At 54.4% G+C, this 14967-nt stretch overlaps 1 protein-coding gene across 1 annotated transcript; it reads left to right on the plus strand.

Annotated features, from left to right (window-relative positions):
- Positions 1–2180: 2180 nt before the first annotated feature.
- On the plus strand, positions 2181–2954 carry LOC121491767 (leucine-rich repeat extensin-like protein 3). Its single transcript, XM_041756945.1, has one exon. It carries the CDS (start codon positions 2181–2183, stop codon positions 2952–2954), a length of 774 nt encoding a protein of 257 aa, XP_041612879.1.
- Positions 2955–14967: the final 12013 nt, after the last annotated feature.

Genomic DNA, 14967 nt, shown 5'->3' on the forward strand with positions numbered 1-14967 from the left:
TAACCCGACAGCTCCGGCCGCCCCGGGGAGCCCCCTCCCCCCCCCCCCCCGTCGAGGTTAGCACCCCTCGCTCCCTCTCCTGCAGGGTCTGGGAGAAGCGCCTTCCGTGGGGAGACCCAGGGATGAGCAAGGCCGCGGCCCCACCTCAACCCGCCCCGCCTGCTGTGCCACCCGGGCCTACTCACAGTTCGCAGGGAGGCCTGGGTGAGGCCGTCGGGCCCCTGCAGCCCTTCCCGAATGTTCTGTGTGGTCTGCTACGCATCCCCTTGCTCTAGACGTTTGGAGAAGAGCCCCAGACACCGGGAGTCGGGGAGCTGGGGGCTGCCTGCAGGGTCCCGCTGCTTTCAAGACCCGATCACTTCCCTGCCCCTCCTGCTAGTGTTTGACCTTTATCTGGATTCTCTGAGGCAAAAATACCTACAATATAGCACACATATGGGCAGCCCGGGGCGGGGGGGGGGGGCGCAGCGGTTTAGCGCCGCCTTCAGCGGAGGGTGTGATGCTGGAGGCCTGGATCGAGGCCCGCGTCCGGCTCCCTGCGTGGAGCCTGCTTCTCCCTCGGCCTGTGTCTCTGCCTCTCTCTCTCTCTCCCTCTGTGTCTCATGAATAAATAAAATCTTTAAAAAAAAATAGTACACATATTTATACATTCTACACAGACGAATATCTTTCAGCCACGCGCGAGGGCATTTTTGCCACTTGCCACCAGACTGTGTTCTATACTTCCCTGCACCATCTGGACATTTTGTAGGAGCTTCCCTTCTTGCAGAAGGGGGGCGGGGTGGGCTGGGGAGGACACAAAGGCCTCTGGGTTAATGTGCTGGAAGCCGCTGCCAAGCTTATAAATTAAGAACTATTGTCTTTTTTTTTTTTTTAAAGATTTCATTTATTTATTCATGAGAGACCGGGCGGGGGGGGGGGGGGTGTGCAGAGACACAGGCAGAGGGAGAAGCAGGCTCCATGCAGGGAGCCCGACGTGGGACTCCATCCCGGGTCTCCAGGATCACGCCCTGGGCTGAAGGCGGCGCTAAACCACTGAGCCACCGGGGCTGCCCCAAGAACTACTGTCTTTAAACTCGTTCGGCAAACCTACAGAAAAATGGATTTAAGTTGAAAATAATGTCATTTCCACACAACCTGGGGAGCACGTGCAAAGCCCCAAAGCTAAAAGCTACTACTGCACACTGCTCAGGAGCTCGCCGCCCCGTGGGCGGATATCCCAAGAGTTTTAGTGAAAACCAACATAACACCAACTTGTTTGACCAAGCTTTTAGGATAAACGAGCTATTAGATTCTTAAAGCAGGACTAGAACATGAATGAGCTCTAGACCCCAGTTCAGTTATAAACCAACAAATTAGGCATGGTTTTGCTTAACAGTTTTAGCTTTAATGTAAATATATATTATTACTTAGAACATTAGCATCTGAACTACATAATGACTTTATCATTTTACTTTAATTAAAACCAGAATTAAACCCCATGGGGCTCCCCGGCCACGCGGAGGCCAGCGCACAGGGGCGGGGCTTGTTGCTCAGGGGCGGGGCCAGCGGGGCGGGGCCAGCGGCGCGGGGGCGGGGCCTGCGGGGGCGGGGGCGGGGCCGCGGCGCGGGGGCGGGCTTCAGCCTCGGGGAGGTACAGCTGGGAGCTGTCTCCTGTCCAGCTGGATTTTCCAGTCAAGTCTGCACGTTCCTTCCTGTTCCTTCCCTCATCCTCCGGCAAACACGTGACTTGAGCCGGGCGCCCAGAGAGTGAGGGGATTCCCACAGAGAAGGGTGCCTTGGAGGCCAGGGCGCCGGCCTCCCGCCTCACCCTCCTTACCCACCCACCCCGCCCTGCGCAGCTCCCTGCAGGCCCCGGCCCCGCCCCCGCCCGGGACAGCACAGCCCCGGGAGCGGGAAGGGCCTCGCAGACCGTACCGCTGTGCCCCAGCCGCTCTCCGCACCAGGCACGGGATGGGGGGCGCCCGGGGGCGGGGGGCCCGGTGCCCCTGAGCCTCGGGCTCGTCCTGGGCGCCAGGAGGCGGCCCCGCGCGCCGGCCACACGGTCAGCGGCGAAGCCTCGGCCCGCCACGTCGGGCTCCGGTCCCTGTGCCGGCCCCAGGCCCCTGCGCCCCACCCCCGCCTCGCCCCTGCACATACCCCCCTTCCCTGCCAGGCCGCCCTGAGCCGCCCCTCCCGGGATGGGAGACGCGCAGGCTTTCGGGCCTCCGGACCCCCCTCCACCGCCCGGACCTCCCCCTCCACCGCCCGGACCTCCCCCTCCACCGCCCGAACCTCCCCCCCACCGCCCGAACCTCCCCCCCACCGCCCGAAGCCCCCCTCCACCACCCGGACCTCCCCCTCCACCGCCCGAAGCCCCCCCCACCGCCCGGACCTCCCCCCCCACCGCCCGGACCTCCCCCCCCACCGCCCGGACCTCCCCCTCCACCGCCCGGACCTCCCCCTCCACCGCCCGGACCTCCCCCCCCACCGCCCGGACCTCCCCCCCCACCGCCCGGACCTCCCCCTCCACCGCCCGGACCTCCCCCTCCACCGCCCGGACCTCCCCACCACCGCCCGGACCCCCCTCCACCACCCGGACCCCCCTCCACCACCCGGACCTCCCCACTGCCCGGACCTCCCCCCCCACCGCCCGAAGCCCCCTCCACCGCCCGGACCTCCCCCTCCACCGCCCGGACCTCCCCTCCATCGCCCGGACCTCCCCCCCCACCGCCCGGACCTCCCCCTCCATCGCCCGGACCCCCCCCCCCCACCGCCCGGACCTCCCCCCCCACCGCCCGGACCTCTCCCTCCACCGCCCGGACCTCTCCCTCCACCGCCCGGACCTCTCCCTCCACCGCCCGGACCCCCCTCCACCGCCCGGACCTCCCCACCGCCTGGACCCCCCTCCACCGCCTGGACCCCCCTCCACCGCCTGGACCCCCCACCACCACCCGGACCTCCCCCCAACCTGACCTCCCCCCAACCGGACCCCCCTCCACCGCCCGGACCCCCCTCCACAGCCCCGAACCCCCCCACCGCCCGGACCCCCGTCCCCCTCCACCCCCCGGACCCCCCCCACCGCCCGGACCTCCGCCCCCCGCCTCCCCCCGCCCCCCGCGCTCCGCAGGCCCCAGGACACAGTCACGTCCGCGGGAGTTAGAGCAGCGAGTCCACGGGGTGCGGCCTCGGGAGGACCCGATCCTGCCTTCGTTCCCTGTTAGCCGTGGGCCAGCCCTTCACCTCGGCCTCCGGGACCGCGGACAGGCGAGCCCGGCTTCCCCCATAGACATGGTCTTTCCTGGGTGACGGCCACGAGGGACTCGGAAATGGACCCCAGTTTCCTCAAAGACTTGATGCACTTAGCGCCACCGCAGCCTAACCCCGGGCTGGGGCCGGTGGGGCTGGAACAGGTAAGCCGGGCCTCGGGGCGAGTCCTGGGTGCTCCGCCTCCTGCGGGGACCCCGGGCCCTGCTTCCTGGAGGTCCTTTATAGGCTCAGCGACAATTCTCCCAGAAGGTTCTGGGTCGCTTCGGAGACACGGATCTGAAAGCTCGCTGCACTAACCTAGAGCAAGAGATGGTCATAGTTCATCCTTTTCCCCAGAGTCCTCTTCAATACCTTTATATAAGGTTTTCTTTTCTTTTTTTTCAATATAATGTTTTCAATAACATTGTAAACACGCCTAAGTCTGTAATGTGTCCCAATCCCCCAGGCCCAGGTCTTACCCTAGTGACAGAGAAGGGGAGCCTGGTAGCCATGATTTGGTGGGAATGCCCCCCACCCCAGACGTTTCACAGCCAGCACCCTTCGGGCCACACTGCCCTTAATCCAAGCAATAACTCTGAGGATGGGATCTGGATCAGAGGGGGGGAGATTCGGGCATGGGGTGGCCACGTTCCTCCCGTCCCCTCTCCCAGGTGACCCTGACCCTCCCACCTGCCTCTGAGCATTTGAATGTTCACAGGGGTTAAGGAGTGAGAGGAGCGCCTGGAGAATTGGGCCCCTGGCTGGTCAGCGGGTGCCCCTGGGTAGGCAAGACCAGAGAAGGCCGGAGAGAGCAGGGCTTTGTTCAGAGCCAACTGAGATATGTCAAGAGCCTGCAAATATCCTCTTTGTCCCAACAAGTCCACTGCAGGTATTTCTCTTATGGAAATAATCAGAGAAACCGTAAATGAGCCACAACGATATGGGAGCGGTTGAAACAGGAGGGGCGCTGTCACATGAAACCACGGTCTTCAGCCATCAAAAATCCCTTTTCCAAATAATTTCTAATGATCTGGGAGTTTCTCATGATATAAGGTTGAAAAGCAGCATAAAAATAGTATTGTAGGGGCACCTGGCTGGCTCAGCAGGTGAAGTGCATGACTCTTAATCTCAGGGTTGTGGGTTCAAGCCCCACGTTGGATGTAGAGATTACTTGGAAAGACAATCTTTTTTTAAAAAATGGTGTTGCATGTTGTTGAACTTTATCCAGAAATACATCTTATTTATCTAAAAATACATATTATTGTAATATAGATAATAGATATAAATAAAACAAAGGACTAGAAGGAAATTCACCAATTCACCAAGGTTTTCTGTGGGTGGTGGGATCACGGGTGATAGGTGTTTTCTGCTTCGCTGTTTCCCATCTGTGTTTCTAGAATGAGCACTTTTTTACTTTAGCATTCAAAAAAAATAGTTTAAGAACCTACAATGTTCTCAGCATTGTACCAGACTCAAAGATGAATAAGATAACAAAAGCCTATTTTCTGTCCCGGAGGAACTGAGGTCCAAGGAGACAAGAGGTACCCCCCAAAAATACCAACCCAAGGCAGGGTAGGATACATCCTGAAGAGGCGAGCAGCATGCAGTGGGAGCACGGGAATATAAGCTCCTTGGGGCCAGGCCTGGGGGAAAGTGGCGACAGGCCGGGGCACAGGGCAGGGTAGCCTGAGAGTTCAGCTGTGCTCCCAGTGCCCTGCGACTGTGGGCAACCTGGGCAGAAGGAGCCTAACTTTCCTCATCTGTAAAATGGGGTAACAAGAATGTTCCCGTGAACAGTTAAGGTGATGGAGATGAAGCATGGTGCCTGGCACCCGGGAAGCTCAATAAAAATGAGATTTATGGTAAAAATTTGAGTCAGGTCTGGGTGAGAAAGCCCAAGGGCTGTGTGGGAAAGTGGGGGATTGGGGGGGGGATGAGGCAGGGGGCTAAGTGCAGGCAGCGGGGTGCAGCTTCCAGGGTAGGAGAGGCTCAGTGCAGGAAGGGGGGGTTCGGGGTGCCTCCTCCGACCCAGAGCAAAGGAATAAGTGGGGGACACAGGGATGAAAGAGAGGGTGCGGACTGAGCTGGACTGGGAGACTTCGGCTCCGGGGAGGGCAGGGAAAGGGCGTGGAGGGGCGCACAGGGTGGGGGTGCTCACAAGCCACAGGGTGCCAGCGGCCTGGGCCTGGGCGTACTGCCCCCGGGTGACAGGTGATGAAGCGGAGGCTCGGGGGCTTTCCGGGGAACCTCCTGCGTGCTCCCCGAGACCCCTTACCCCTCCTGTCCCCCAGGTGGGGCGTGCACGGGCTGGAGAAGGGGGGCTGCGGGGCAGATCTCGGGGTTCGCAGAATTCGAGTACGGTTGCTTGGACAACGTCCTAAACCCCTTGAGAGGCCCAGACATGGGGGAGGTGACCCCCCCACCGCGGGACCCCTCCGGGTGGGCTGGCGCCAGGGCCCGGATCCCTGGACCACCTGGCTCCCTGGGCCTGCGCTCCTCTGTCGCGCTGACAACTGGAAAGAGATGCAGTGCCTCAGAGGAGGCTTCCCTTCCAAACCTTAGGGACCCGGAGGGGCAAGATTGCTGTGCATCTGAGGGGGGACAATGGAGAAGCAAACGTGTCCCATAGAAAGCCAACTTTAACACCCCCCCACCCCCACCCGCACCCCCACTCCCGCTTAGAGCCCAGGCTGTCTTCAGGGAAAGCCTTATTGCCTGAGCGAGCATTTTTAATTTTTTCCAATCCACCTGGCAGAGAGCCTGACCACAGCATCTGCCTCACCCTTTCTCCTGAAACCCTGGCCTCCTTGATGGGATTTATAGAATTTAGGGGAGGAGGGGGGCGGGGGCTGTGTTGTTTCCCAGTTCTGCCGCCCATTTTTCACAAGAGAAAACTGGGTGTCAAAGAGAGGAGAATAGATTCTGCAATAAAAGCATTTGGAGCCAGGAGGGGGAAATCTAATTTATAACAAGGGTTCTCAACCGTAGCTGCAAATTAGAAGCACGAGGACACTTTAAAACATACCGATAACCGGGCGCCGTCAAATATTTGCTCTGGGATGAGGCCTCTCCCTGTCTCTCTCCCTCCCTTTCTTCCTTCCACCCTCCCTCTCTTCCTTTCTTTAAAAAGTCAGCCAGGTGAGTCTCATCTGCCAGGGGCGAGAACTGCCCACATTAGGTGAAACAACTGTGTGAGAAAGAAGAGGATTCGATAGAAAAATGGACCCAGGAGGTGAAGGGGTAACTCGGAGAAGAAATAAAAATGGCTAATGGGCACATGAAAAACAGTTGACCCCAATTAATAATTAAAGAAATGCTAAATAAAACAATAATGAGATAGCATTTCATGTATCAAATTGTCAACCTTTCTTTTTTCTTAAATGAAAGAATATTCCTAGGAATCGCAACAGTAGTGCCTTGTAAGTGTGAGTGTGAGTGGTGGGGGGGCTCCGGCATCGTTTATGAGGATAGAGGGCTACAGTCTTCCCTGGGGGCACCTGGTGGCAGGCCTACGCTTTTAACCCGTCAGTGTCACCTCAAGATTCTAGATCAGGATGTCCTGAGATTGTAACCGGAGTTGTTAATCATTGCAAGAAGAAAAAAAAAAAAAGGAAATTCCTAAATATTTCACACTAGGAAATTAGCTCGATGAATTACAGTGTAACCATAGAACAGAATGCCACCCAGCCACGGAATATGATATAGTAGATGAATAAATATGTCCCTGCTTGGGGAAAATGTTCGGATAAATTATTGAGTGCAAAAAAGTTTCCAAATAATAATGGTAACCGTTTTTGTTTTGTTAGAAAAATAAAGAGTATGGAAAAGTGTGTGTGTGTGTAGGCGTCTGCACTTAGGAACTTACAAAAACGTATGTAAGGTTTTAATAGTCATCACCTCTAAGACAAAAGTGAGGGTTTTACATTTTTATTTTTGCTTCTTTGTATTTTCCAGCTTTGCCCTACAAAAGGACATACTTGTTTTGGTCAAAAGGAAAAAAAAATCTTTTTAATTGTAAAACCTACATTGCAGAGCAAAATTGCTAATCTGTTTTCTTCTGGGAGGGGCAGTCAATATCTTGGAGCAATGAAATCTCCAGATAATCCCCTCCGCTCTTCGTCCTCTAGCGTCTCATCTTTGACCAAGAAGCCAAAATAGAGCCTCAATTTGGATCTCTCCTCTCCTTCCAGGCCTTTCCCACACTGTCGAGCTGTGGGAACTGGCTAGGAGTTGGCGCTGGGGGAAGAAGAGGATCCAGAGGTCTGAGAAATCCCATCAGCGTGGAGAAGAACCCAGGCTTTGAAGTCCTGGATCTGCCTCTATTTAGCTCTATGTGACCTTGGGTCAAGCCCTTACCTTCTCCAAGCCTCAGTTGTGCGCAGCTATAAGGTGGGAATAATAATAGTGCTGAGCTCATTGGTGATTGCTCACAAGGCTTTCCTGAGATGAGGCGACATAAAGCGTTTAGCATGTCGTGTGGCACAAAGCACTCGACAAATGGCACTTCTGATCATTTCTGATTTGGGATGCCAGACTCTTCCCTGCCCGGGAGGTGGGGGAGTCACACCAGGAGCCTCTGACCGTCCTGACATTCACCGAGGCCCTTCTGACCATCTTGGGAAGGAAACGAGAGAGAAGCCAAACCGCTGACCCACAGACTCCAGAAGGGCCTTCTAGACTCTCTGCTAGACTTATCACCTAGGTGGGGGCTCTTACCTGCAGCCCCTTCCCCACATGCCCTGTCCCTCCTTCCTGTAAATGTCTGTGGACTCTGGTTCTGCATCTTGACCTTTCCTCCACGGTACCTCTGTTCATCGCAGTCTACTTGGGGATGCCTCAGAGCCACCCAAGGCCTGTGAGTTCCTGTTGCCACTGTTCACTACCCCCGCCCTTGCAACCTGGGACTAGGGGATGAAAATAAACTCACCCGCCCATCCTATCAGCCCCATGACCATCTCCATGCTGGTCATGCTGAGCCCCTTACTACCAACCCAAAGGCAGTTCCCACTGGGGAACTTATTGGGATGACCCAGCTCCTCATCGCAGAGTGAGGTTCAGAGGTCCCAGCCGGTGCAGCAGCTGGGACCTGTCACCCAGGCTCAGGGAGCTTCTTTGACAGCAGTGCAGGTGCCTTCTGACAAAATTGGGAACAGAGTGGCTTTGTGGTCTCCTAGAAGGCTCCATCTGGGAGATAGAGAAGCTGTGCCCACTCCCTGACCCAGAGGAGGCCAGAGTCCCTGGAGGCAGCAACTGGCCCACCTGTTCTCTACCCCCCTCCAGAGCAGGGCTGCCCGGGACCAGGGCCTTGGAAGCAGTGTTGCGAGGACTGAGCCTTTACAGCAGCACCCTGAGCACCTGTGACATCCTCTTCCCTGAAGACCAGGAACAATTGGGGTTGCCAGTACAAAGGACCTGGAGGGCCAGTCTGACCTCACCTCTCCTGAATGAATGAGGGGATGGATAAATGAATGATTTGGCTCTATTTTTTTTTTTTTTGTTATTTCTTGAGTTAATTAACATAGGATAAAATGTTCATGGAAAGAAGATGTAGTACACACATGCACACACACACACACGGAGGAATATGACTCAGCCACCAAAAAGCATGAGGCATTGCCATTTACAACATGCATGGACCTGGAGGGGATTATGTTCAGGGAAGTAAGTCGGACAGAGAAAGACAAATACCATATGTGGAATCTAAACCCTATAAATACAGAGAACAAACTGATGGTTGCCAGAGGGAAGCAGGTTGGGGGACGGGCAAGCTGGGGGAAGGGGCGTGGGAGACACAGGCTTCCAGTAATGAAACAAGTCATGGGAACAAAAGGGACAGCATAAGGAACATAGTCAGTGATACTGTACCGCACTGTGCGGTGACAGATGTGAGCAGGGCGCGACACAGAGAGAGGTTGAGGCACTGCGTCGTACACCTGAAACTGATACACCATTGTGCCAACTGTAGTCAAGTAAAAGCTGTTTTTAAAAACTCTGTAAGGGTGCCAACCTGTAGACGATAGCTAAAGATGGGCGCCCGAGGGGCCCACCCTTGACTGCAGCTCAGGTCGCGATCTCAGGGCAGTGGGGTCGAGCCCCCAATCGGGCTCCTCGCTCAGCAGGGAGTCCGCTTGAGGTTTTCTCTCTCCCTCTCCCTCTGCCCCTCCCCCTGCTCATGCTTCTCTTTCTCAAATAAGTAAAATCTTAAAGAAAAAAAAATGGTAAATAAACCCAGAAGCTTAACTGAGCACACAAGTGTCAGTAGGGAGTCACATTTTGCATCTGCTGCTTTGGCTTAGCAGCTAAACCCGAACTGGGCCTGCAGGGCACTAATAGTTCCACCAAGTCCTGACCAGGTGAATGAATGATTTGACCAGACATCTCAGATAAGGCAGGACCAGGGGAGGAAGCTCCGGGTGTGCCTCCGCACCACAGAGAGTTAAAGCCACTTACACTTCTCCGAGTGACCTGAGAAGGGGTGAGCATTTGGAGTCAGGGGCCCCCAGATGGGAGGCTCAATTAAAAACGCAAAATTAGCGGAGCAGGAGAGCCAAGGGCAGACTGGGGGGCTTCCGTTCACACCGTTCACACCGCAGGCTGCGCTCCCCGCTGGGGTAACTAGACCAGAGCATCTGCTGAGTAGGACAATCCAGGGACACCTGCCCGGGCTCTAGGTCTTCCCCCACAGAGTCGCAGACGCTCTAAGAGCCACCTCTTCTCCACATATGCACTGTGACCCTGTCCTGGGCTATCCTGGGTGTTGGGCCTGAGCCACAGTTAAGGTTTGTGTGGACCGGATTCCCTGGAAGATGAGCTCCTGGCTGGGACCAGGTGCCCAAGAACTTCTGGGGAGAACCCAACCCGGCCTCCAGGGCCTCCAGCCTTACTGCTCTGTTGTTGACTCAGGTGGGGGGTGGGGTGGGCGTTGAGGCTCTCCCCATCTGGACTTGCCCCGGGGGGCTCCGGCCTTCTGCCCAGCCCCTGGGTCCCGTCTCCCACCCTTGGACTCCCCTAAACAATGGGCTGCTCCAGCCTGAAAGGGGCAGTACCAGGGGGCAGTGCCCAGGCCCGGTCCAGCTGAACCTTGGCGCCAGGCAGCATCTGGAGTGCAAGGCAGGCCCACGAAGCTGGTGTTTTCCTCTCGGGGAGTGGCCCCTTTCTGTGACTCAGACCCTGGGAATCTGGGAGCCTCACTAGCCTAGGCTCTCGCTGGCTCCCAGGAGCCCCCACCAGGCTGAGAGTGAATGCACTTGGGTTTCTTAGCTCCCCTGGCCCCCTCCCACTCCCCTCAGTGGGTTCCTTTTGTTGTCACTAAATCCCCTCCAATCTCCCTTTCCAAAAGCCGGCAGATCCAAGTGGAATTCAACACCCAAACACTCACACAAAAGCTAGGATTAATAGCTGGCTTTGTCTGGGCACAGATGTGCAGCAGCTTGGAAGGGGGGTGGCTTTCCTGCCACTTGAGTCAACCCGGCTCCACACTGGGGGAGGGAGGGGGAAGGAAGGAGGCACCGGGAGGGTGGGGGGACCCATGCCCCACCCCTCTGAGCTGGTGTGTTCTTGGGGGTCTGGCCCCACCAAGGAGGAGACAAAGGTCCCCCCTCGCTGGGAGGTGCTGGGAGGCCCCTCGGTCTCTCCTCCTTCCCCTCCTAGCAAGTCACACTCCCAGTGGCAGCGAGCAGGCGCTCAGTCTCTGGACTCAGTCCCTGCTCTTCTGGAGCCTGAGCCCCGAAACAGGCCCCGGCAATCCTCAAAGAAACCCTGTGAGCCCAGAGATAACAGGTCGCTGCCGGGAAGGCAGGCAGGGAGGGCTCCAGGGGGCGGCGGGCCTGACGCTGAGCTCCAGAGGCCCAGGGCAGGGTCTGCGGGGGCTCCAGGGGAGGAAGGACTTCAGAAGGGTCTGGCAATGAGGAACCTCCGAAAGTTATAGGCCCGGAGGAACACGGTGGGGTGTGAGGAGGACAGGCTGGTAGGCAGGTGGTAGCCGCTGGGGCAGAGCCGATTCTCGCCCTCTGCCTCCAGTAGGAAACCTTTTTAGAACAATCCATGCTACTGTTCAACCACAAGATCCGGGAGATTCTGAATTTGGTCCTCAACACTTATGGGAAAGATATCATATTTCCCTATTGTTCTATGTCAGGTAAACCAGGCTCCATTCCCAGCAGGATCGCTGGTTGGAAATATGACATCAGTCAAGTTTTGGAGTGGCTGGAGGCTTCCCCCTCCCCAGAATGGTGCAAATATCTAGGGTCCCTGGCCTGGCCTCTGAAGAATTTATCAGCCAAGATAAGGTCCCTACTGTCAGGAGGTTTATATGCTACAGGAAATAAATGAGTAACAAACAAGGAAACAAATAAATGAATGAGATGACGTCACATGGCAATAGATGTTATGAAGAAAATAGAACAGAGCAGTGTCCCTGCCTGAGGATGGTGTAGGATGGATGCTCAGGGATGGCCACTGTCTGAAGAGGTGGCATTTGAGCTGAATCTTGGAGGATGAGAAACATGGGATATATTAGGTAGAAGCTCATGTCATCATGGATATTTAACTTTTTGGGGGGCGGGTCTACAAAAATACTAATTTCATAGGGTTCAATGAAATATAAAGACAGAGAGGAAAGGAACAGCAAATGCAAAGGTCCTGAGGCAAAACCAAGCTGGAAGTGGTGGTCCAACCTCAGAATGGTTAGTGGAGTTGCGTGGTGCCAAGCAAGGAAAAAACACTTAGGAAAAATGAGGTTGGAGGGGAAGACTGGTCAGGGAAGGAGTCGGGAATTTAAGTTCAGCGGTAAGCTGTTGGAGGGCCAGGATGTAGCCTGATTCTTATTTGGAATGTTGAGATATCAAACGTTTTTAGAAGTCGAAATTAAAAACTTAACACCGGTTATATTAACACTTTTTATACTTAGGTATAAATCTCACAAAATCTATGGGCAAAATAGATATAGATAGGGAAGGAATATGAAATGCTGACGAAGGAAATCAAAGATCTAAATAAATGTTCATCGCAGTCTACTTGGGGATGCCTCAGAGCCACCCGAGGCCTGTGAGCTCCTGCTGCCACTGTTCACCACCCCCGCCCTTGCAACCTGGGACTAGGGGATGAAAATAAACTCCATGTTCATGGAGAGAGAAGACTCAGTATTGTTCAGACGCCTAGTCTTCCAAACTCGACCTACAGATTCAATACAATCCCAATCAGAATTCCAACTGATTCTAAAGTTTGTATGGGAAGGCCAAACCCCAGAACAGCCAACACAATATCGAAGGAGAAAACAAAGTTTAAGGCCTGACCGCCTGACCTCATGACTTACAATAAAGTCACGATGATCAAGACTGCACGGTATGGAAAGAAGAAACACAGATGAGTGGAAGAGAACAGAGGAACCCGGAAACAGACCCACACAAATATAGCGTCTAATCTTTGATAGAAGAGCAAAGGCAATTCAATGTAGAAATGATCGTCATTTCAACAAAACGTGCTAAAAAACTGAGTATTCACAACACACCAAATGAATCTAAACACAGACCTTGTACTTTTCATGGAAATCAACCCAGAACACGTCATAGACTTAAATGTAAAATGCTGAGCTACTTGAAACTTCTACAAGATAACATTAGAAAAAATCTAGGTGACCTTGGGTTTGGCATTTATTTTTTATTTATTTATTTTTTCTTAAAGATTTATTTATTTATTTAGCCATGGAGACACAGAGAGAGAGAGAGGCAGAGACATAGGCAGAGGGAGAAGCGGGCTCTCCACAGGATCCCAGATCCCAGGATCACGATCTGAGCCAAAGGCAACACCCAACCGCTGAGCCATTCAGGCGTCCCTGGCATTTATTTTTTAGATAAAATGCCAGACGTGTGATCCACGAAAGAACAAATTGAAAAGTTGGACTTCATTGAGATTTAGCATTTCTGCTCTGCAAAAGACACTCCTAAGACAATGAAAGGAAATCATGGAGTGGGAGAAAGTCTTAGCAAAACACATATCTGATCGTGAACTGGGATCCCAAATATACAATGAATTTTTCAACAATAAGGAAAGAAACAACCCAATTAAAAAGGGGCAAAAGATCTGAATAGACACTGTATCAGCTGATGGATAAGCATGTGAAAAGATCATCAACATCGTATATCATTACCACAAATTAAAACAACGAGCATCGCTACACCTAATTGAAAGGCTAAGGTCAAAAAAATAAATAAAATAAAATAAAATAAAATAAAATAAAATTAAATTAAATTAAATTAAAAAAGGAAAGGCTAAGGTCCAAAACACTGACAACACCAAATGCTGACAAGGATGTGGAGCAACAGGGACTCTCACTCATTGCTGGTGGAGTGGCCACTTGGGAAGACAGATTTGGCAGTGTCTTACGAAGAATACCCCTGGGGCGCCTGGGTGGCTCAGTCGGTGAGGTGTCTGACTTTGGCTCCGATCATGACCTCAGGGTCCTGGAATCAAGCCCTGCGCCTCTGGGCTCCCCACTCAGCAAGAGGGAGTCTGCTTCTCCCCCTCCCTCTGCCTTCCCTCCCCACCTCACCCTCTGCTCCCTCCCTCTTTCTCTCAAATAAATAAATATTTGTAAAAAGTACTCTTACCATACGATCCAGCAATCGTGCATACAGCTATTTATCCAAGGGAATCAAAATCTTACGTCCACACAAACACCTGCACACGAATGTTTAGAGCGGCTTTATGCATAACTGCCAAAACTTGCAAGCAGCCTTCGATAGGTAAATGGATAACCAAATAGTGGTGCGTCCAGACAGTGGAATATTATCCAACAGTAAAAAGAAGCGAGCGATCCAGCCATGAAAGGACACGGAGAACCTGAAATGTGTGTTGCTAAGCAAAAGAATCCAGTCTGAGAAGACGGCATAGGATAGCATCCTAATTACACGGCGTTCTGGAACAGGCAACACGACGGAGACAGGAAAAGGATTAGGAGGGGACAGCGGGTCCGGGGGAGAGAGGAGGGAATGAACAGGTGGAGCACGGGAGATTTTAGGGTGGAGGAACCATTCCATGTGACACTGGAATTGAGGACATGACATCATGCATTTGTCAAAATCCATAGAACCGTCCAGCCCAGGAAGTGAACCGTCCAGCCCTACTCTAAAAGATAATATTAATGCGTTGAGATTGGCTCATCAGTTGTAACGAAGGTTAACATTCGAATACAAAATCATATAATGGGGGAAGCGAAAGGGGGGTAGGGAGGGGGATAGATGGGAACTCTGTACTTTTTTCCTGAGGGGGCAGGGGGCCGAGGGAGAGAGAGAAGCTCAAGCAGGCGTCCCTACAGGGCGAGCAGAAGGCTGCCCTGAAACCCGAGGGAGGTGGCAGTGACGGTGCCAACCTTACTGGGCTGTCGTGGTGTAATGAGCTACCTCTCGGACGACACTTCGCCAGGGCAGGCCCGAGAAGAGACTGACCACACCGGTTGGTCGCTGCCCCCCATGCCTGTCCTCCTGCCGGGGTCAGGGTGTGGCTCGCAGCACGGCAGGTGCCACCCGCGTCGCTTGGGCCTGGAGCCAGGGCGCCCGGCGGGAGCTAGTCCGTCCTTCCACCAGCAAGTCGTTCCTGAGAGTCGGTCCCCACGGCCAGGGCCACCCAGATGCCAGCCCCCGTGGGCTCCGCGATGCAGTGGGGGGGACGCTGGTATCAGGAAGGGAAGGTGCCCCCGCTGGGCGCCGGGCCCGGGTGCTTGTGAGGCAGGTGCGCGGCCCC

This window comes from Vulpes lagopus, chromosome 5, assembly GCF_018345385.1.
Source record: "Vulpes lagopus strain Blue_001 chromosome 5, ASM1834538v1, whole genome shotgun sequence".
NCBI lineage: Eukaryota > Metazoa > Chordata > Mammalia > Carnivora > Canidae > Vulpes > Vulpes lagopus.

Bases quoted from the DNA above. Each gene is read 5' to 3' on its own strand.
- LOC121491767 (XM_041756945.1), top strand. From the start codon at position 2,181: ATGGGAGACGCGCAGGCTTTCGGGCCTCCGGACCCCCCTCCACCGCCC.